This window comes from Silene latifolia, chromosome 4 (assembly GCF_048544455.1).
Source record: "Silene latifolia isolate original U9 population chromosome 4, ASM4854445v1, whole genome shotgun sequence".
NCBI classification, from domain to species: domain Eukaryota; kingdom Viridiplantae; phylum Streptophyta; class Magnoliopsida; order Caryophyllales; family Caryophyllaceae; genus Silene; species Silene latifolia.
In genome coordinates, this window is record NC_133529.1 from 3,431,817 (window position 1) to 3,455,220 (window position 23,404).

Genomic DNA, 23,404 nt, shown 5'->3' on the forward strand with positions numbered 1-23,404 from the left:
ACTAGTCGTGACCTTTTCATTATTCTGTTTGTTCTTGTTCTTATTTGTTCTTATTCCCTGACCTTTTCATTATTCGATCTCTATAACAACAAAAATCCCTCGCTTTTGTTCTTTTTTGTAATCTTTTCATTATTGTGTATACTTTATATTTAAACACAAGTTATTTTTATACGTATTATCATTAACTAATGTTTTCTTTTAATGTTTCCCAAATAGGATTTTGATGTATGTTATGGATCCTCTCATAGATCTGGTGGAACCGAGCTTCAAAATATTTATTGAAAGCCAAAGAGCCTCGCATAGTTCAAATTGATGCTTTAAACTTTTGTTCTAAAAATGTCGACAAATATCCCATTCTTTCGTCTATGGCAAAAGACATATTGACGATACCCATAACAACTGTTGTTTCGGAATCGACTTTTAGTATGGGTGGGAAAATCTTGAACAAATGGAGGAGTTCGCTTCTATCTCAGAATGTTGGAAATTTTAGTGACAAATCGTAATTAGCTATTTGGATATGAATGTAAAAATCTAATTGGATGCTCTTGTTTTATAACGTAACAAAACATAAACTAGATCAATTATGTCATGCAGTTCTATCAGCCAATCCACCGGTATAGCCTTCATCTTTCCATTGACCTCAGGTTGAGATTATGTAGTCATGACTCATAAGGCTGACATTTATTCAATTAAGTTTATTAAACAAAAAACATAATGTTCAATATCATGCAACACTTGCTGCAAGTGTGCAACACCAACGTTTGTGATAATTTATTTCTCGTCTAACTTGTAGAAATGGTATAAATCCTGAATGTATTCAACCACGACCAACTCATTGTAGCGTCTATTTAGCTATTAGTCTTTCAATATTTTAGTATTTTGGTTGTTAGACATCAACCTATTTCCATTAAAATCAGAATTTTTCAAATTAATACCCTTGCTTGGGTCATTCGAGTTGTCGGGTGAAGTGTGTTTAGTGTAGCTGGTGAGTGAGCGTCGAAGGCAATACCCGACACTGCGTCTCTAACTGATATGTTTTTATGAGCCCAATAGTCCGTCTCTACTTTATTTACACAAATAGGATTATACATCCAGTTGTACCATAAGCATTGTACAACCAAGGTATAAGAATCCGAGCTTATATGTATTCTTTCTGAGCTAATTCAAAGTTCATGTTTTTAATGTGTAAATGGATGAGTTCAATACTTTCTAATAAAGCTCATATTCTTTAACATAAAGCTCGGATATTTAATCACAAAGCTCAGATTCTACACCGTACAACATATACAACTGGTTGTATAGTCCATGAATTGATTTATTTATTATATGAGTCCGATACACCGTTTCTATTTGATTTATTTTATGAGCTCAATACCGACTCTTTCATATGTCGTTGCGTAACGGTAATAAACGTACAAATAGTTATGATAAAATAATTATATCGTGGCAAAATTTTAGTAAATTGTGGCTACATAACATAAATATATATTATGCCAATATACGTACATATAATGTAACTTTTTTTTTTTTTCGTTCGAGGCATATTTATTATTGGGTTCAGTGTACGACCGCACTTTCTGCACTGAGTTAGATTTGGCCTTGGGTAAGTCAAACTTCACCTCCGACCACTTGCTAGTTTAGTGTACAATATTAATTGAAGTAGTAGTGAGAGTCGCAAAATTAACGAGAGAAGTGAATGTGTCTTATAATCAGGTGGATATAATTTTTATTTTTATTATAATTTAAAACATGTATCCTCAATGGTAAATGTTTGAATTAGATAAGTTAATGCAATTCTACCCAATACAAAATAATGTTTAAAAGGTAAACATAAGTACGCGGAGCGAGGTCGAGGAATAAACATATATGTATACGTATATGTTGATTATAATTAGAATTTAGATACGTGTAATATTTATTTTACAAATTTAGTAAATAGATTGAATTTCTAAAATTTAGAAACAACTCCGTAAATTTTCCTTGTGTAGTTTTATCTTATTAAGAATCACGACAGTTACTCCATCAATCTTGCCAAACTCCCATCTCACCCCGGGATTATCAAAGATTATCTCAACCGCAATTATCATGATTATTACATTCTTTTTGTATTTCAATATAGGTTTTTGGCCCTTGTACATCACCTATAATAATAATAATAATAATAATAATAATTATTATTATTATTATCTCAACCGCAATTATCATGATTATTACATTCTTTTTGTATTTCAATATAGGTTTTTGACCCCACCAATTTCATGTAAATTTTTATTTTGTTTTTAATGAAAGCTGCGCGCATCCTTTTAATAATAATAATAATAATAATAATAATAATAATAATAATAATAATAATAACAATAATAATAATAATAATAGGAGTAATAAATTTCATTATATGAAAAAACAATTAACGAAAAACTAACTATGTCATTTTTTTTATAATGAAATGTGTAACCATTTAAATAAATGAGAAAAAAAGTTCTACAATTTGGATCGTAAATATATTTGGTTTTACATTATAAAAAAATAATAGGAATATTTATAGTAGTTGGGCCTCAACCATCACCTTAAGGTTTTGGTTGAGATGGTTCATCTATCATGGTATCAGAGCCAGTGTGACCGAAGGTCACGGGTTCGAATCCTGACAACTTCAAAACCCCTCAAAAACTCTCGAAGTGGAAACCCAACACACGGTACGGGGAGCTAATATGAAAGAATTGGCGACGGCTTGATTCAATCCATCCCCAAACTTCACCTCGGACCCAAGCTCGATATCATACGCACAACCACTGTATTCAAAGTGGGGATTGTAGGTTTTGAAAGTCATGACCCTAGACACCGTAAATTCTACATTACCTTAGGTTGATCTTACCTATCATTTGTCTTAATAAACCAATAAACCATTATCATTGAAATTTAATACACAATTTTTATGCACAACATTTCACTTGTTCTTCCCAATTAATGAATTTAGGTTGTCTCTATTGTAATTAAATAAATATTATTAATTTCACACGTACAAGCATTATTCTAATTACCAATCATTATTAATTTACCAGTAAGTAGATTATACAACCAGTTGTACTGATTACTGGTTGTATAGAATAGAATCCAAGCTTTATAATGTGTTTACTTGAACTTAGACCTACAGATCACGAGCTTTATTTGAAAGAATACGAGCTCCATTATAAAAAAAATACTGAACTTAAAAAATTATAATGAAACTCAAAAATAATATATAAGCTCAATTAAATTTTAATTTTTGACATTAAAAATTAACATATAAATAAAAAATTATAAAAGCTCAAGAAAAATACGCATAAACTCAATTAAATTCGTTATGGTTGTACAATACACTTATACAATCGGTTCTATAATAGTATTTGTGTTAATTTACGCTAGCATATATCTTACCCATAAACCTTGATTTTTAGAAACGTCCTTTATACATTTTACTAGTCGATAGTACGAAAAATGATTATATAGATGAGAAATACTTTTCAACTCTCATATTAATATTCAAATTTCAGCAGATTCTAGTTCTATTATCCAACTTTTAACGTACAAAAATATCCATTGTTATTCGCTTATAAAGTCGATTAAAATGGGATCATGAAACTTATTTAGTGAAAAAATGCTTGTAGAAGAAATACATTAATTCATAATTTCATATAGTGTGATTCTAAAAGGTATTTTAGCTAAAATACACATCGCGCGAAATAACATGTTTTTTCTTTTTGTATTAGGGCCTAGGGAAGACGGTTTAGGGAGTGTTTGGTTCACCCATTATTGGTATAAGGTATGAGTTTGGAACGAGCTAAACCCATACCTTGTATTTGTTTCAACTTTTTTGCATTTTGATACCCATACTTCAAACCCATGAGGTATGGCCGTAGGGGTTTCTCATACCCATTGGGGGGGGGGGGGTGGGTATGAGATTGATACCTTTTTATCAAAATAAAAAGAGAATTGGAAAAAAAACTATCATGAGAGGTAAAAATAATTCTCACAAAAATCGTAATATCCATAGAATTAATTATTCTTCTAAGCTCTTTTTTCCCATAAAAAATACAAATAATCATTTTTCTTCTACATTTTCAATACATTTAAGAATAAAACTATCAAAATACTAAAAAAATTATATATATAAAAAATTATATACAATTTTTAAATAATTAATATATGAAAATTTAAATGAGAGAATTAATACGGAGTACATAAGTAAATAGATCAAAGTCAATAAAATAGAACACAAAACGTTTTGATTCCTCATTACTGAACTGAACCAAACACAAGGTATCAAGTATGGAGTTCCAAAATCCAAACCCATACTACTCTGGTATGATTCCTGATTCCATACCGATACCTCCATGCGAACCAAACGCCCCCTAAATTTATTACTTCAAGTAACGGTTTAACCGGCGAACCGGACAAAAAAACATCCCCAAATTTTCATCATAGAAGACTATAAACCCCTTGAAAAACCCTCAATCCATTTTCTCCAACAGCCATGAACAGAGCAAAGTTACTCCGTTTGTCCACTAGACTCGTCAATTCACTCACCTCAACTCGGAAACCCTTGACTCAGGTGAATCGCTTCTCTCAACTCACTCAATTTCCCCCTTTTCCTTCCCCTACAAATCCTTACATTTGTAACAAGTCCTTCAATTTGCATCATAATTTCTTCTTTTCATCAAAGGTTGAATCTTTTATTGATTTAATATCATCCAATGATTGGTATGAAGAAATTGAAATTAAAGTGGAAGAAGTAAACCCTAATTTGACCCATGAATCAATTGTATATGCTTTGTTGAAATTGAATAAAAACCCTAAAAAATGTTTGGATTTCTTCAAATGGGTATGTGTTAGAAAAGGGTTTGATGTAAGTTACGTGCATTATAGTATATTGCTAAAGTCTCTAGCTTGTAAAGGATTTGTAGATAATTTCTGGGTTGTTGCTTTGGAAATGAAGGAGAAAGGGTTTTATATTGATAATCAGGTTTTTCTTCATGTTACTACGAATCTGAAACGAGATAATTTGGTCGATGATGCGTTGCATTGGAGTAAATTCCGTAAATTGTTGTGTAAAGTTGATGGTAGAAGTAATGTTTGTAAGTATGTGGTGGATTTGATATTGGAATTTGATTGGAATGAGGAGGTGGAGGAAAAGTTGAAGAAAATGGTTAGTTTTCCGGTGGAAGAAGATTTTGTGATACGGGTTTTAAGGGAATTGTGGAAACAACCGTTGAAAGCGATAAAGTTTTTCGAATGGGTTGCTAAGTTTGGTGGGTATGAACATAATAGTGTAACATACAATGGAATGGTTAAGGTTTTAGCTCAGCCTGAATTCATGGACGAGTTTTGGGCGTTGATTGGATGGATGAAAATCGAGGGATTTGAGGTTGATCTTGATTCATACCAAAAGATTTCAAAGCTTAGGCGTTTACCAATTATAGACGCGGTTAAGTTTTTTGAATTTATGATGGATGGACCTTATAAGCTTTCACTACCTGAATGTACTTCACTGCTGAAGAGGTTATCGCACGACTCTAATCCCGATATGGATTTGGTGAATAGGGTTGTTAACAAGTTTGTGGCCTCGGGTAACACTCTAACGAAAATGGTTTATGACGGTATACATAGAATTTTGTGCAACACGGGGAGGTTAGACGAAGCCAAAAAGATTGTGCAGGAAATGAGTATTGCAGGTTACAAGCCTGATAACATCACTTATAGCCAAGAGGTGTTTGGCCTTTGTAGTCAACGTCGATTTGAAGAAGCAAGTAACTTGCTTGACCAAATGGAGGCTGAAGGTTGCGTTCCCGACATCAAGACTTGGACCATATTACTTCAAGGGTATTGTGCAGCTACCCAAGTAGATCAAGCATTATCCTGTTTCTACAGGATGCTAGAGAAAAATGTTAATCCCGACCCTGAAATGTTGGAAACCTTGCTTTATGGATTCCTTGCCGAGAATAAGTTGTTTGGTGGTTACAGATTCCTTGTCGAGATGGTAAAAGAGGGTCGGATTAAACCTTGGAAGTCGACATATAAGCTTATGATCGGGAAATTAGCAGAAGTTGGAAAATTCGAAGAAGCACTCGACTTGCTTAGATTAATGAAGAAGCAGGATTATCCACCTTTTCCTGATCCAATACTACAATATGTTTCCAAATCAGGAACAGTAGAGAATGCTAAGAAGCTCCTTTGGGAACTACGTGACGACGATTTTCCTCCATCTTCTGCAACCTTTGTTTGGGTGATTAAATCTTTTTTTGAAAAAGGTAGAGAATCTGAGGCCATGGAACTGATTCATAGCAGTCCCTATCGTGTTCGCCGTCAAAAGGCGATTCGCGAGATGTTTCCTAAACAACTGCCTGATGAAACCAACTTTTCTTTGATAGATGAGGTCCATTAAACCAAATGCTTATTGTGAGGTAAGGAATGTACATACTTTTTCTACACTGTTGAAATATGCATAGACCAGATCATACTTCACTGTATGCAGCTCGAAAAATTTAGCGAGTCATTTAATTTAATCTCATTTTACTTGCAAAACTAAGAAATAGTGAATCAGGTTAGAAGCTTAGGAGCTTGATGATTGTACCGTCTTCTGCGTGCCCTTAGGAGAATATCATGATAGTGGAAGTTTTTCCGAAACTGATTGATTTTAAAACCCCGTTTTATACAATTACAAAATTTTGTTTATTTCGGGTTATTGCATTTTTCCATAGCATACCGACTGCTGTACCCCAAATCATTTTGGGATTAAGGCTCTGATGTTGTTGTTGTTATACCGACTGCTGTAGAACACTTGTTATTTGTTTTGAAGCAAATATTGTCATATTTAAGCAAAGAAAACAGAATAAAGTTACATTTATTTTAAGCTGATAATCACCAAATTGCATGAAATTAAAGCTTATTGAAGTAGAATCAAGATCACTCGCTAATTGTCCACTGACGGCGCTCAAAGCCCTTATGGATGCCCTTGATGTAGTTATCAGCTTCATCATCAACGTTTTTCTCCACCTTGATCGCCCTGCTTCGTCCAACCCCCGATTCTATATGGGCAGTCTGGTATCCATGCCTGCTGTGATCTGGTTCATTATGTTCAGGAAAACGAGGATAACTCTGACGACCCCCAAGACCGCCAACGTATGGTTCTACACAGAACGAAACAGTCTGGTAGCCACTGCGATCACTCCGTTCTGGTATATAGTGCTTGGGTGCACGAGCATGACACTGATAACCACCACCACTACCAGGACCGCTGTAGGGTGTTAAATTAAGCGGGTTTTCTATGTATTGGAATCCCATTTTTTTTTAAACCTCAATGTTGCATATTTGCATAGAGAAGAAGCAATGTTTTATAAGCTCAGAAAGTAGCACTGTGACATATTCGATGATGCGACGTAAGTCACGTAAGTCATGTTTTGCATCTAATTCCATTTTGTTGATGTGGTGCACTACAACACTAGGCTTATATTATATAGCCCATCTTTGCGCGACATGATAAAAGACGAGGGAGAATCGATTAAGGTTTATTTACGGTACATTTTTAGGATATTACATTGATAATTATTTTTCCATATTTCTTAGGAGTAAACAGACCGCTTTATCTGAATTAACGCTTTTTCTAACCCATGCTATTTACTAGATGAGAGGGATCGATATCAATCAAAATAGAATCGACAAAGATTTATAGCGACGAGTGACCTTTTTGGTGGGCAAGTTGAGAATTCACATATGTTCTTCTAGTGAATGATCACTTAATATATTCCATTTTCCTTTTCCTTTTTCTTTTTCTTTTGACGGATTATATTCCATCTATCTGAAGTATGGAGTCTATGGACCATGTTTAATAGAAAAAGGCAAGTGTTTGATAATATCCTCCAAAGATTTGTTCTGCTAGATATTTGATATGATCATCAAAATCAGAGTGTAGAGTTGTAGCAAGGCTGTAAGGCGGAGCGAATCCGGAAAGATTGCCTCAGTTCGGATTGTTCTCTGCAACTCGAGAACATGAAGTTGGAATCGCCAGTGCGAAATCAAATTCATAGGATATATCTGAGTAATTCAAAAGAGAAATTTCCCATTTTCTTATGATGGAAGAATTGTGTTAGATTATGCCTTGAATCGGTTTGTATCCTTCCGGTTAATCCTGCATGTAGGCCTTGTTAGGTCGAAGTTTGTTTTGTCCACAAATCTAAAATCAGATGAACAAAAGGGGCACTGTTTAAACTCTCAAAGTTGTAGCTTATGAACTTTTGTTTGAGATATTAAACTCTCTATGCCGTAACTTTTTTTTTAAGAGAACCCGCAGGCTTTACTGCATTAACGATTTAACTATAAATTAACAAAACAACATTGTTTGCAATCGGCGGTAAAGCCTCCGACCACACGGATCTACCAAGAACTCTAGCGGTAACTTTTAATCATTTATAGATTTGTAATCCTCGAGGTTAATAAAAGATATTTAGTTTTTAATATGCTTCGTAGTATTACTTTTGATAAAATGATCAATCAAAGACAATTAATCTTTTCAAAAATAAACATCAATAATACCTCAAGCTAAAAGCAGGCTTAGACCGAACACGATTTCTGTCCAACATAAATTTTGTGACACGAATTGGGTCAAAGGCAAATTCCATGACACGATTTACGAACACATAGATTAGCGGGTTTGAAACAGATTAATAGACCCAAATTACAAACCAGCCTCACCTATTTCGCGGGCCAAAAAAGTCAGTTTAAATGGGCGGGAATTTTCAGTTACAAACCCTTCATCAGTCAACCAATTATTATCTCCCAAATTTATCGAGAAACGCTCGAACAAAACCCTAATTTTCGCATGATCAGAACTAATTATTCATCAAATCTATTCTAATTGCTGGATAATTAGCTTTTCAAAGCTCAATTTAACCTAATTCGGTAATTTTTTTGTCCCTCTTACTTTAATTTACAGCTCATTTTTTTTGTTGAGATTGTTTAGTTTTTAACAATCGCGAATTTATAATTTTTCTATGGATTTGTACAATTACGTTTGAAAATTTGTGTTTGAATTGTTGTGATATGTAATTGCTCGAGTTCATGAAGTTTAATTTTGTGTGCATTGCTAATTTGTTCAAGGAATGATATACTGTTGTATAGGATTGTGATGCTATGATGGCGTTAATGCCGGGAAGTGTTTCGGAACTTGAAACATTTGCTCGTCGACGCGGAAATAAGTTTCCGTTATATTTGATTTATTTTGGGACTATCTTAGGAATTCTATGAACTCCCTTCGTCTCAATCAGTTGTTGACCTTTTATATTCTTTGTGAGAAGTATTTTAATCAAAGGTAAACAAATGATTAGAACGGAGGGAGTACATGATATTGACTTATCTATCCGAGGTCATATTCTGTTGGCTCCCCGTACTTTGAATACCTTAAGATCAAGTAAACTGGTTGGAATAACATACATATTTTTATTGCTTCTTTTAGAGAGCAATATGGTAACCTGCAATTCCCAAGAAAACGGAGACAATAATCCAAAAGGGGCAACTCGTTCATGGGGCACAACTGCTTCACCTCAGTCTGTATCGATCAATGGCAGTGTCGGTTCACAATCCAGCAGAAGCACAGCTGGTATGGCAACACCAGTTTCTGATAGTATTGTTCTTAGATTAAACCATCTTGAGATTCAGGGCGATAATTCTGATCCTCAGAGTGCTGTTGCGTAAGTCTTGTGCCCTTCTCAGCTTCTGTTATACTCCCTCCATTCAACTTTTATCTTCCCCCTTCAATAAAATACTCCTCACCTATATTGGAGAAATGGGAAGATAAAAGTTGAATGGATAGAGTATTGTTTTTCGAAGAATTTGATGCTTAGGTCTGTTTTCTTACTGTATGCATTTCTTCTGAATGTTCAGTTTTTTTGAGCTCAAGTGCCCTGAAATTTATTGTGCTTGTATTGAATGCTGAACTGACTTCCTGTTAACTTCCGTCTTATCCTCGCTATTCTGTCTTTCCATTTTTTATTATTTATATTTGTGATATAATCATACCATCTATACAGGAGCAAGAAAAAAAAGAGGGGACGGCGTGCAACTGGAACGGATAAAAGTGGCCTTGGACTTCGGCAATTCAGCATGAAAGGTTAATAGCTCTCTTCATTTACTTAAGTTGCCAGCAAAACTGTAAATAATAAACTCATTTTTCAACACTTTTTCTTTCCAATTTGCATCCATGTTTGTAGACCTGGCAAAACCCGACCCGACTCGACAAAACCGAACCGACCCGCCCGATATCGGACCCGTCTATAATCGATAATATTATAAAATCATGGTACCCGAAATCGACCCACTCCGACCCAACATAACCTGATACGTAATCTTATCCGATAACCGGCATAATCCGAACCCGACAACACCCAAACCGATTAAAACCCGACAAGAAAAATATCCGACCCGAACCCGATACATAATCTTATCCGATAACCGGCATAATCCGAACCCGACAACACCCAAACCGATTAAAACCTGACAAGTAACATATCCGACTCGAATGAGTATTAAATAACCGATAATTACCTAAATATCATATATAACACATATTACTCGAACACTATAACACTCCAATTGACTAAACGCGGCCCGATAAAAAGACGGATAATTGGTATATACGCGAATGTAAACGACTGTTTAGTACTTCTCAAGTTTTGTTTGAACCATTTGTCTATATATAAATCTGAGTTTATTTATACTTTAATATTATTGTGTGTTTAAAACTTCAATGTTTTAGGTAAATTATATAAAGTGTTCTTTAACAATTTAGTTAGTTACAAATAATGCAAACTTTTTTCATAGCTGATCACAATTCATTTTTATCCACTTTTGTATTAGGAGATCAATAACACTAAATCCCACTATTTAAATTTCTTTTAAAACAAGTTTGATATACAAGCAGGGTAAGTATGCGTGGATTAAGCTCATTGAGTCAACCAATAGCAATCAATATAGATATACAAGTATCAATAGTTAAAAGTTGGTCGGCAATAGACTTGATAAATAAAATGCACCGGTCATGATTCAAAAGTTATAACCATAATAGAATACAAATTCCACAAAAAAAAATTGCTTCTATATATGTTAGCCTAAGATTAACAAAATAAAGTTAAGGGAAAATAATAACTAAAAAGAGCTAAAAGCGAAAAAAAAAAATAAAAAAATAAAAAATCTTCTCGGAGATCCTTGAAAATGTCTTCATGTCCATCTTTACTCATTAGCATTTTCTGGTCGACTCAAGTTCCGTTGCTTGACAATAAATTAAGAAGTCCTAATACTAACACCTCTACCTCCGAATGCTTGGAAACCTTCCAACAAATTATACAAAACATGTATGAGTTTGACAAGTTCAACTAACTTGAATTATGAAACATTAAACTTCGTATCGAAACTACAAATGCGAAATATAAAAAGTTTGGCATGATCAAGTATAATCCCCGATAGTATGGAAAAGCCTAAGAATTAATAACTTACTCATACTAATCCGACTCTCGTCGTAATCAACCAAAACAAAGTGTTGCCGTCAACATTAAAATCTAGCAATAAAAATTAAACGTGTGAAATATAAAATGAATATTAAATAAATATGATTTTTTTGATCTAGCAAGTTTCGGAATTTACCATCATAACCTGTTAACCAATGTTTACAAGTCACTATTGCTTCCACACTTTTTGATGAAAGAGAGCTTCTCCATTTGCTTATGATTCTCCCACCCATGCTAAAAGTGGATTCAGAAGCAACCGTTGTAATGGGGATAGCAAGTATATCCCGAGCCATAGAAGAAAGAATTGGAAAACGATCAGAGTTCTCTTTCCAATACACAAGCACATCTAATCGAGTTTCTACTGCCATTTTTTTCTCATTCAAATACACATCAATTTCCGTTGTCGCTGCATTAAGTTGATCATATGCTGCAAACTCCTGCATTAAAACAAGCAGAATATCAGATAACAATATGACGTATAAATGTAAAAGAAAAAAAAAGACAAGAATGAAGTGTTTCGTACCGCAAAATCATCAGCAGGGTTTAGACTTCTTGCCATATCGTGAGAATCAGAAGGTCTAAAAACACCAGCTTGTGCTTCATAAGCTTCATACAATCTCTCAAAGTCTGTTTTCAATTCTTCTACCTTCCTTAATCCTTCGTTCACGCCATGTAGCTTTTTTAAAGCATACTTAACAAACTCTAACTTATATCGTGGATCAAAAATAACCCCAAATGCAAGCACCTTAACATAGTCATGCCAATACTTCTCAAACTTTATTAGCATTTCCTTTGACGCATCACTAATATCAATGTCATTGCAACTAGCTGCCTTCTTCAGACGAGTTTGGATTTGCCATACAAATGGAAAATACAAACTCGCAGTAGGGTAATCACTTCCAGAGAATAAATTTGTTACTTCGTAAAAAGGCTCTAGGAGATGACACACTTTCTTAACCTTTTCCCACTCATTAATATCAAGCACATACATACTTGTACCATCGACAGAACCAAAATAATTGTCAAGTGCATCCTTATATTTAAGTGCTCTATCAAGCATAAGATAAGTCGAGTTCCACCGAGTAGGCACATCCATCCATAGTTTAAAAGAAACAGACATATTAAGCTTCTTTGCACAATCATAAAACTTTTCTATTCTTCCATCAGATCCATCGATATACCTAACAGCTTCTCTAACCTTATGTATAGAGTCTTTGATGAGCTCCAGACCATTTTTCACTATCAAATTTAATATATGAGCAGAACAACGAATATGAAAGTGCTGACCCAAACAAATCATATCTTTAAATGTGCCTTGTTTCAAGTAATCAACCATTTTATCCATATTACTTGCATTGTCAACTGTTAGTGAAAATACCTTGTCTTTAATTTCCCAATCCAAAATCACATCAGTAACCTGTTGAGATAACTCAAATCCACCATGTGGGGGAGGAGAACGTCGAAAACACAACAACTTACTTTGCAAAATCCAATCTTTATCAATGTAATGAGCAGTTATGCACAAAAAACCTCGCTTATTGGGAGCTGACCATAAATCTGATGTCAAGCATATTCTACCTGGCAACTCCTTGAAAACTTGTTTTATCTTAAGTTTGAATCTATCATACATATTCAAACACACTTGTTTAGCTGTATTTCTCGATATATGTTGAACATTGTCGTTAAGATATTTGTGAATTTTCCTATTTCTGTCATGTTCAACCCATGAAAAACTATACCCGTGTTTCATGATTGCCTCAGCTAACAATTCCCTATATAATTTTTGGTCAATTTCTTTCCCTGAGACTGACTCACTTGAGTTGATTTTCTTATACTCACTACAAGAGTCCAACAAGTGTCGCTTAAAGTTGGAAGTTCCACAACGAGAATCAGCATTATAAGTCACATCTTTACAATACTTACAGGTACCAGTAGTAGTCTTGACCCCATTTGATGCCTTCTTCTCCGTAATTGTGAAATGGTCCCATACCCAAGATTTTCTTTTTCTTCGCTTCCCCAATTGTTTCTCCGAAGGATCCTCTGCCTCATCATTTCTGTTGGGGTTCTCATTAACTTCAGTTTCTTCCTCAAACTCTATATGCACAAACAATGTAACAACTAGAATTAATTAAGAATCAATAAACTTTCAATAAAAAGTGCAATTACAAAGCTGTCGTATTTAAATTACTTACCAGTAACAACTGTATTACTCCCTTCCACAGACATAATCTCACTGTTCATACAACAAAAGACTATAATCAATCAAATAGGAAACCGTAAAAATATTCAAAAGGAAGAAGTAGATAATTTCTAACTTACAATTAGTGCTCTTGTAGTCTTGTGAATCAAACGATGAATATAAAAAGTTAGCAAGAAATTGAGATTTGTTGATTTTGTTTTGTTGGATTTGTGTTTCGGAAAGGTCGATCTGACAAATACAAATGAAATTAATTGAGAAGTTTAATGGGTGATCAATTGCTTTCTGATGGGAAAAATGAGAGCAGTTAAGTACTGAAGTACTTCACTGATAAGTATCGGGTGCACGTGTCCCACTATTGCTTTGTTGGGTGATCAATTGTTTTGTTGGACTTGTCCCACTATTGCCTATATTTTTCCCACTAATATTAGACGTGTCATATGTGGGGAAGAATACTAGCCCACTATGACAATTTATGATATAGTTAGGTGCACGTGCACAATTTTATTCTGTGAGACAGTATCGGGTCAGTCAGCTCGGGTTAATGCGGGTCAGCTCATATCGAGTTTGAGTTATTGCGCTTATATCGGGTTCGGGTAATTGCGGGTCGGGTCGGGTCGGGTCGGTTCGGGTCGGGTCGGTCTAAATATTTTACCGCATTATTAATTATTTCAACTATTAAGTATTAAAATTAGTCTTACGACCATTATTTAATTTAATTATTTCATTATTAAGTCAAACGTATCATATTAAACACTTTGGACTGAAAATGCGTGAATCGAGCTTAACTTAATGGAGCTAAACTGAATCGAACCGAACTTAATGGAGTGAATCGAATCAAGAAAGAGTTAATTTGTTAAAAGAAAAGCTAAACTAAACTAAACTAAACTGAATTTAGCTGAACTAAACTGAATTGAGCTGAAATTAAGTACAAAAAAACAGGGCCTAAATCGCTTTCATGTGAATATCTACAATTAAGCTTAACTATTTTTTTTCCCATGACCTATGTTTAAAGACTTTCACACTTTAGTGTTAAATATTGTGTCGATTTTGTCAAGCTCAGTTTAAAACCGATCAAATACAAGCTAAGTTTCTTAGTTTTTGTTAGAGGTAATATTGAGTCGAGACAGCTTGCAATTAGTTTGAGATTCGACCAAACTCAGAGTTTTGGCAAAGTTAAGATCGCGTGTGACTTAGTCATTATCACTCCATATACTTCGCACTAGTTTGGCAAAGTTAATATCGCGTGTGACTTAGTCATTATCACTCCATATACTTCGCCTTATTCTTTTTCTTTTACTGAGTTAAGCTCAGCCCTGAATGCTGCTTAATTGAATAAACTAAATTAAACTAAAATCAAACTAAATTAAAGTGAATTGAATCGAATGAAGTGAATGTTGAATGAAGTTTAGTGATTTGAGTTAAATCATTTGAATAGAACTAAATTGAGTGCATTACACTTAATCGTAGTGAACAAAGCCAAGTTAAATGAATCAAAATAATAATTATATTATTATTTTTGATTAATTATTTCATAAAAGTTATATAAATCATGTATTATGACGTACTAATTACATAGTTACATGTGATATTTTAGGGCTTGAGAGTTAAGGGGTTATCACGCTAATGCAACTCTATTCCAAACTCACTTAAATAAATGAGTTATATACTCCGTGTTGTATACTTATATAGTTATATTCGTGTTGAGTGATAAAAAACCTTAAATCCAAGTAAATTTGTCATGTACTTATGTAATCTCGTAAGAGTATCGTAGATGTTATCCTTAAGTCCCTAACGTATATTGAGTTTTTGTCCATGTCGAGGTTTTGGATCTTACCATTTTTTATCGCTTACACTATAATCTAAGTATAATTTCGTGTTAGTTAAATTAATTTGTTATAACGGTAATGATTTTAAAAGAAGAATTAATTGAAAGATGTAACCCGATATTAACCGGGCGAGAATATTATTGACCCGATATGAACTGGTTGAGAATATTGTTGACCCGATATGAACTATTACACGACATGTTAGTTGAGTAACCCGGCCGGAAACAATCCGACTCAAACCCGACTCGACCCACCCGATTGCCAGGTGGACCCATTCTAACCCGATACCCGGACTATATCATGACCCGAAATGATCCAACCGAACCCGGTTCGACCCACCAATGCACTCGAGCCGAAAAAATCCGAAACTACGATGACCCGAACCCGAAACAACCCGACTCGAAACCGAATCGACCCACCCGATTGCCACCTCTACATGTTTGGCTTGGCTATATGACTTGCTTTTTTTTTCTTACATAACTAGTGTGCGAGAAAGTGGAAAGCAAGGGGACGACAACATACAACGAGGTCAGATGTTACTTGGAATTTTCTCGCTTTAGTTTTCCTAATGTTTCATCATTATACTAGAAACACACATTGATGCATATATGTGTGGGCTTCAAACTTCTGATAATGAGGATGCGATCATAGTTAATGAAACTCTTACACGTATAAGTCCTGTAACTAGTGACATTGTTCTGAATTAATACTTCCGCCTTTTGCATCTGCAAATGACCTGGTCCTAGAGTCCTAATTACTCTTACCATGCACTGTACCATTAAAAGTGGTTGCCTCCCTGTAAGTCGTGTCATAGACTCATAAGGATGGATGTATCTACTAATTGATTTGGATATGAAGGTTTTATCCAAACGGGCAGGTTACAGAAAATTAGGCTAGTGGATGTCATTGTGAGCATGAATAAATTGTTTACATGTTCACTTAGTAGAGATTATAGGCATTTAATTTGAAAAGGGGAGATTTCTCGACAATGTTTTCCACCTTACCAACACTTGCAGGGATGGAGGTCGCAACTCTTATACAGGGTATTTCATAAAATTATATTGGACCTGATGAGGATCTAGAGTACATGTTTTAATTACTATGGGGTGAACAGATTTAGAAATTTTTTGAAGCAGCATGTGTCTTATGCGGTTACATGCTCAAAGTCATTATTGAATACTTGAATATTACGTATTTCTTTTCCTTCCGGTTAAAACTCTGCAAGAACTGCATTACACCATTCTGTTCATTTATCCGTAATGATTGCTTTCGGATGGTAACGCTCTTACAAGAAGTAGGATGGCCTTCTTTTGGAATCGGACTAGTTATGTACTACAGGTGAAGCGTTGATTTGTTGCTATTGATATGGACTGGGGGTACTGTTATAAAGAAGGAATTCGTGTCCTGTAAAGATCATTTTTGCTGGACGACTTGAACGATTTATGTTTCAGGCATTGCATGACATGTCTTGACCTACACTGCACTTTATAGTTAGAATGCCTTGTTCTCCATGTACAAATTTTCAGCTCTAAAATGTTGTCTGTTTTTCGCGTTTGTATTTTACGAGTTGGTGCTAGAAGTTTTCTTGGCTGTGTTAGTATCCGCAGTCAATGTTGTGATAGACTCATAGACCTCTCACTGCTCAAGGCTTTAGTTTTGACTGTTGCATCACTACCAGGTTGCAGATGAACTAGTGGCTGAGTATGCAGATGCAAGCATTGATCTTGAAACAAATGAACAGGTATGTACAAGTATTTTCTAATCAGACCAAAGGTATTTTACTCACAAGACGCCTTGTAATTTTTAAGGAAAAACTATTGTACCTTCTGTTATAACAGGGAGATGACGAAAAAAATATTCGACGGAGAGTGTATGATGCCTTGAATGTTCTAACAGCAATGGACATTATTTCCAAGGACAAAAAGGAAATACAATGGAAAGGTCTGCCTTGCACTAGCTTGAATGATATTGAAAAACTAAAGGTGCGGCATCTGCTAATCTACGTCATGGTATTTGATTGAGTTCACGAGACAGTATCACATGCGAGACTAGGGCAAATTCTTATGAATTAGTACTACTTATTGAATTATAAGTTTATTACGCCGGTCACAACTGTCTGAAATGAGTATTTGTGCATGTGTTTTATTGCCAACTTGATACATTTCTGAAAATTGCAGACCGAGCGCATAGGACTGAGAAAGAGGATAGAAAAGAAAAGGGCTTACTTGCAAGAATTGGAAGAGCAAGTAGTGATTCCTATTCACTGCATTTGTTGATTTTATATCCCTTCTGCTGTTTTCAATTTTTTTTCCTGCATGAACAACAATAACTTTCTCTTTGCACGTTCCCGTCTTTCTAAAGTTCACAGGATATCAAAACGTTATACAGCGTAATCAACAACAGTATAAGAACGGAAATCCTCCTTGTGGTGGTGTTGCTTTGCCTTTTATTCTGATCCAGGTATGTATGTATTAGCAGTTAGTGTCTTGTTCGCCTGCCTCGTATATTAAAGAACCTTGATACAATTGTTGGTTAAATTTTATCGTGATCTCATTTTATATTAACCGTGATTAAAACGACAGACTAGACCAAATGCGACTGTTGAGGTGGAAATATCAGAAGATATGCAGCTTGTGCATTTTGATTTCAATAGGTCAGTTACGCCTAAATTTGCAGGATCTTTCTTCTTGTGTTGAGTTTGGTTTATTTATCGACTGCTTTATACTGTCTGTTTTTGAAAATAATCCTTGGTTTTTATGTTCTCAATGCAGCACCCCTTTTGAATTATACGACGACAACTATGTCCTGAAACAAATGAATTTCGGAAAATCTCAGTTGGATGATGGGGATTCTAATCTACAAACTTCTCCGGTGCCATAGCCAACCTTCATTACAGCCCAAACCGTGTCAACCTCTTCTAACTTCCTCGACTTCATGCTTGAGTGTGCATCGAGATCTAACAGCTCCGCCACTTTCCGAGAGACTTACAGCTCCTCCACTTCCTGAGATACTTACAGCCTGCAGCACGAATGATATTGTTCGGCGTTTTACCTTTAACAAGAGTTCTTCTTAGTTCGTTAAGTATGGAATACAAAATTTATATGATGCCATCAGCCGTACATTGCTGATTTATTACTCTATTACTCGTAAGAGTAGGTCTCCTGAAAGACGGTCTCTCAATGAGATTATTAAGAGACTATAGGTACACATCATGATTAAAGATAATATAGGTACATTTATTATGTAAATAGGTACGAAATTACTATGTCACGATCAACAACAAAAGGGCCACAAAATACAAATAAAAGGGTACGGAAGACTGATCTCTCAAAGGCTAAGGCATTTCGGTCACATTTTAACAAAATTCACCGCAAACGTCATCGTGGTGCATTTTTCAAAGAAAAGTGATAATATTATGCTTGCAATTTTCAAAAAAATTATACTCCTATAAGGCTTTAATTTTTTTTTTTTTTTTTTTTTTTTTTTTTTTTTGAATTAAACCAAAACGGTTTAACATATATTAATTAAATCCTGTTCCGCAGCACTCACAAAAGATAAAGGCAAAACATCCAACCAAAATCTCCTACCTATGAACCATGGCGAAGCATGAGCTACTAAGTGAGCTAGCTTATTATTCGCCCTACGAGTATAATTAAAAATAACAGATTCAAAAGACGGAATTAAACTTAGAATTTCTTTGTAAATGAGAAAAATATCGCTACGGCCCATCTTTCCTCCCTTTAGATCAGCAATCACATTAAGACAATCGCTCTCGACAATAACATTCCGCATCCCTACACGCTGAGCCTCCTTCATTCCAAGTAGAACAGCCTCCGCCTCAGCCATTTGCACGGACCAAACACTCTCATCCTGAACCGACACTGCCCAAGCCACCCGTCCATCACCATCCCTACAAACTGCTCCCAACCCTACGCCCATACCCTCCTTGACGCCTGCATCGACATTAATCTTCCAAGCACCACCACTCGGCCTATTCCAGCATCCCTCCTCCAAAGATACATCCCGCCTCCGTTGCTCATCAGAACTATCCTCCGACAAGCATTTCATTTCCCAAACCATATCCGTCACCCTCCTTACAATTCGCTCGCCCCTCCACACCCCATTGCCAAATAACAATTTATTCCTCTGTTCCCACAGCACCCAACACGAAGTCATAAAGAGAATCCGTTCCTCCACCCCCATATCACGCAGTTCTTGCTCTACCCACTCCCTTATACTCAAGCTTCTATGACTCCTAAAAACCGCCAGCCCCACCGTCTCCCATACCTCTTCATTCCATCCACAATCCCGAACCATATGGATACAAGACTTCTCATCACCATGACACTTTGGACAAGAACAGTCGAAGTCCCGGACCCGGGCCGCAATATTGCTTTTGACTGGTAACGCATCACAACACAGCTGCCACATGAATACTTTAATTCTTGGTAATACCGGTGTGCTCCAAATCGTCTTCCAAAGCCAACCCCCCAACGAAGCATCGGACTGCTCCCCATCATCACCGCCCTCCTTATTTAACAAACGATATCCCTCCCGAACCGAGTACTCCCCGTCACGCGCTCCATCCCAGCACCAACTGTCCTCCTGGGCTAACGCACTCAACCTTATACTCATAATCCTCTCCGCTTCAAAAGGTAAAAACATAGCCTCGATCTTATTCCTATCCCACCTCGCCTCCCCTTCGACCATCAACTCATCAACCTTCATCTCTAAATCGAAAGCACCCCGCGGTGAGATCACACACCTAGAAGACGTTCCAGGTATCCACGGGTCCAGCCACACCCTCGTTCCTTTCCCGTCACCCACCCGCCTCCGAACACCCAATCCCATCACATGCTTTGCATCACAGATACTCCTCCAAGTATAACTAGAATTATTTCCTACTTCAGCATCCATAAAAGAACAACTCGGAAAATACTTACCCTTCAGAACTCGGACCATCAAACTTTCCTCATTGCAAGTCAAACGCCAGGCTTGCTTAGCTAAAAGAGCTAAATTAAACTTACCAAAATCTCGAAAACCCATTCCCCCCTTAGCCTTTTCGCGGCACATTGACTCCCACGCCACCCATGATATCTTCCTTCTCCCATTCTCCGAACCCCACCAAAATCTCGAGACAATAGAACGAAGCTCATCACAAAAATTGGCTGGTAACTTAAAAACACTCATCGCATAAGTAGGAATAGATTGGGCAACCGCCTTTATCAAAGTCTCCCTACCCGCTCGGCTAAATAACTTACCACGCCAACCCTGCATCTTACCATTCAACTTATCACGGATAACTTTATTAAGAACTTGTTTTGAGTGACCGATGACCGTTGGTAATCCTAGATACTTCCCTTGTTCCTGCACCACCTGAACTCCCAAGACCGAAGCCACCTTAGCCCGCCTCCAAGCTGTTGTACCCTTACTAAAAGACACTGTAGTCTTCTCCTTACTAACCAGCTGCCCAGAAGCACTCTCATATTGACCCAACAAGTCCATGACAACCCGGGCCTGAGTCTCGCTAGCCTTAACAAAGATCAAACTATCGTCCGCGAAAAAAAGATGTGAGACAACCGGCGAAAGCGGTGCCACCCGGATACTATGAAGCACCCCCTCCTCCACCTTACGCCTAATCATACTTGACAGCACTTCTGCACATAGAATAAACAGATAAGGAGATAACGGATCCCCTTGACGCAGACCCCTCTCTGGTACGAACGCCGCAGACGGAGACCCATTAATAAGCACTCCATATGACACAGTTCGAACGCACCTCATTACATTACCAACCCAATGCCCATCAAACCCCATAGCCAGCAGCACCCTCTCCAGAAAAACCCATTCAACTCTATCATACGCCTTCGCCATATCCAACTTCAGCGCCAAATGACCACCCCCACTCCGAGCATTCTTCATGTAATGAAACAGTTCAAAGGCAACTAAAATATTATCAGAAATTAACCTCCCGGGAGTAAAAGCACTCTGGTTCTCCGAAACTAGACATCCCAGGAACTGCTTCAATCTGTTTGCTAACACTTTAGCCACTAACTTGTATAACACATTGCATAAGCTTATCGGTCGATAGTCAGTGAATTTATCCGGCGCCTTTTTTTTGGGGATTAACACGATATGAGTATTATTTATAATTACAGGGCTCTCCCCACCGTTCAAAATACGAAGAACCAACCGCGTGACAGACGGACCCACAATATGCCAATAAGTTTGATAAAAAAGAGCATTCATACCATCAGGTCCAGGTGCCTTTAGAGGATTCATTTGCTGTAAGGCCCCAAACACCTCTTCACTCTTATACTCAGCCCTTAAACTTTCATTCATTTCCGGCGTTACCCTATCCTTGACACCGCCTAGCAGCCCATCGAAAGCACCCGGCCGCGAAGATGTAAACAGAGAACTAAAGAAGTCGACAGCCGCCCCCTTTATCCCCGCATCCCCCGTCACAACCCGCTCCCCTTCGACAATAATCCTTCCAATTCGATTCTTCTTTTTCCGCTGTCCCGCCTTCCTATGAAAATACTTAGTATTTCTATCACCCTCCTTCAGCCACAAAGCCCTCGATCTCTGCCTCCAAAAGACCTCCTCCTGCTGCAAAAGACAATTAATGTCCTTAATGACAGCCTTCCTCCCCCTTACGTTCTCCACGGTCCTCTCATTGCTATTCAACCATTCCAGCCGTCTCCTCTTCCGACCCAAGTCTCTCATTATCTTGCCTATACTCACCCCCTTCCACTTCTGCAGTTCTCGCGCACACCTATCAATAGTGTCCACAACATTCCAATCCTCTTCCTCCCACGTCTTTTTAATAGCATCCTCACACCCCTCTTCCCCCACCCAAATTTGTTCAAAACGGAAATTACGCATACGTGGCCCGTCAATCCTCTCTCGGCCATCGAGCACCACCTTAACAGGCGAGTGATCCGACCACTCACGAGTCATATTAATCACCTTCGCATATGGGTAAAAATCCCGCCATCCCTCAGTACTGAAAGCACGATCCAACCGACATTGCCTATTATCCATACCAGCTTGCCCATTATCAAAAGTGAATTCATACCCCTCAAAACCCAAGTCGCTTAGCTCACACACATCCACAGCTTCTCTAAAATTGTTCATTTGTCGCTGTGCCCTATTGCCCCCTTTCATCTCATGAGCATAAAGAATTTCATTAAAATCCCCCACACACAACCACGGGATCCGTGATTCAGCAGCTAGAGACCGGAGTAATTCCCAAGATAAGTAGCGCTCATGAACTGCCGGCCACCCATAGAACCCCGTACATCTCCAATCAAGACCATCTATCCGGACATCAAAGTCCATAAAATGAACAGAGGCAGACCCAAACACAACATGAACATCTTTCCTCCACATAAAGGCCAGACCCCCAGACCTCCCCACACTATCCACCGCCATCCCACCATAATCCTCAAAACGTGAAAAAACTGACTTCATCTCCTCACTACTCAGCTTCGTCTCACACAGAAAGACCAAAGCTGGGGCCTCCCTCCGGACAAGATTCCGGAGCCCACCAACCGCAGAGGGATTGCCCAACCCCCTGCAGTTAAGACTCAAGAGATTCATTGGGCCCGGCGGGGTTGACTCGGGTCAACCTCTGCCTCAGATATATACACATCCCTGTGACAAGCAAACTTTCTCGAACCAATATCAACCTCCTCATCATCATTATCCCTCAACCGCTTATGATTTTCGTTTAAAAACCCCTCAGCAGCTAAATCAGTCGAAACCAAAACCCCTCCTTGATCCGCACGCCCAAACCGCTGCCATTTCCTCCCACAAGAAATCCCCACCACTATCGGCTCCACCCT

General features: G+C 37.1%; 2 protein-coding genes across 2 annotated transcripts; both read left to right on the forward strand.

Moving 5' to 3' along the window:
• The first annotated feature begins 4,416 nt into the window (after positions 1-4,416).
• On the forward strand, positions 4,417-7,624 carry LOC141652596 (pentatricopeptide repeat-containing protein At3g48250, chloroplastic-like). Its single transcript, XM_074460132.1, has 2 exons — positions 4,417-6,437; positions 6,919-7,624. The coding sequence occupies exon 1, from the start codon at positions 4,511-4,513 to the stop codon at positions 6,416-6,418; it is 1,908 nt and encodes a 635-aa protein (XP_074316233.1). The 5' UTR covers positions 4,417-4,510; the 3' UTR covers positions 6,419-6,437; positions 6,919-7,624.
• Positions 7,625-8,770: 1,146 nt separating this feature from the next.
• On the forward strand, positions 8,771-18,707 carry LOC141651983 (transcription factor-like protein DPB). The gene is made up of 10 exons (XM_074459662.1): positions 8,771-8,931; positions 9,485-9,719; positions 10,059-10,138; positions 16,042-16,085; positions 17,236-17,298; positions 17,396-17,539; positions 17,735-17,803; positions 17,919-18,017; positions 18,140-18,210; positions 18,329-18,707. Exons 2-10 carry the CDS (start codon positions 9,493-9,495, stop codon positions 18,435-18,437), a joined length of 906 nt encoding a protein of 301 aa, XP_074315763.1. The 5' UTR covers positions 8,771-8,931; positions 9,485-9,492; the 3' UTR covers positions 18,438-18,707.
• The last annotated feature ends 4,697 nt before the right edge of the window (positions 18,708-23,404 follow it).

What these genes read in the sequence shown, in the direction of transcription:
- LOC141652596 (XM_074460132.1), top strand. Translation starts at nt 4,511, where the DNA reads ATGAACAGAGCAAAGTTACTCCGTTTGTCCACTAGACTCGTCAATTCA.
- LOC141651983 (XM_074459662.1), top strand. Translation starts at nt 9,493, where the DNA reads ATGGTAACCTGCAATTCCCAAGAAAACGGAGACAATAATCCAAAAGGG. An exon ending in TGCAAGAATTGGAAGAGCAA is followed by an intron (nt 17,804 to 17,918) that starts GTAGTGATTCCT and finishes GTCTTTCTAAAG; the next exon opens with TTCACAGGATATCAAAACGT. An exon ending in TGCCTTTTATTCTGATCCAG is followed by an intron (nt 18,018 to 18,139) that starts GTATGTATGTAT and finishes TTAAAACGACAG; the next exon opens with ACTAGACCAAATGCGACTGT.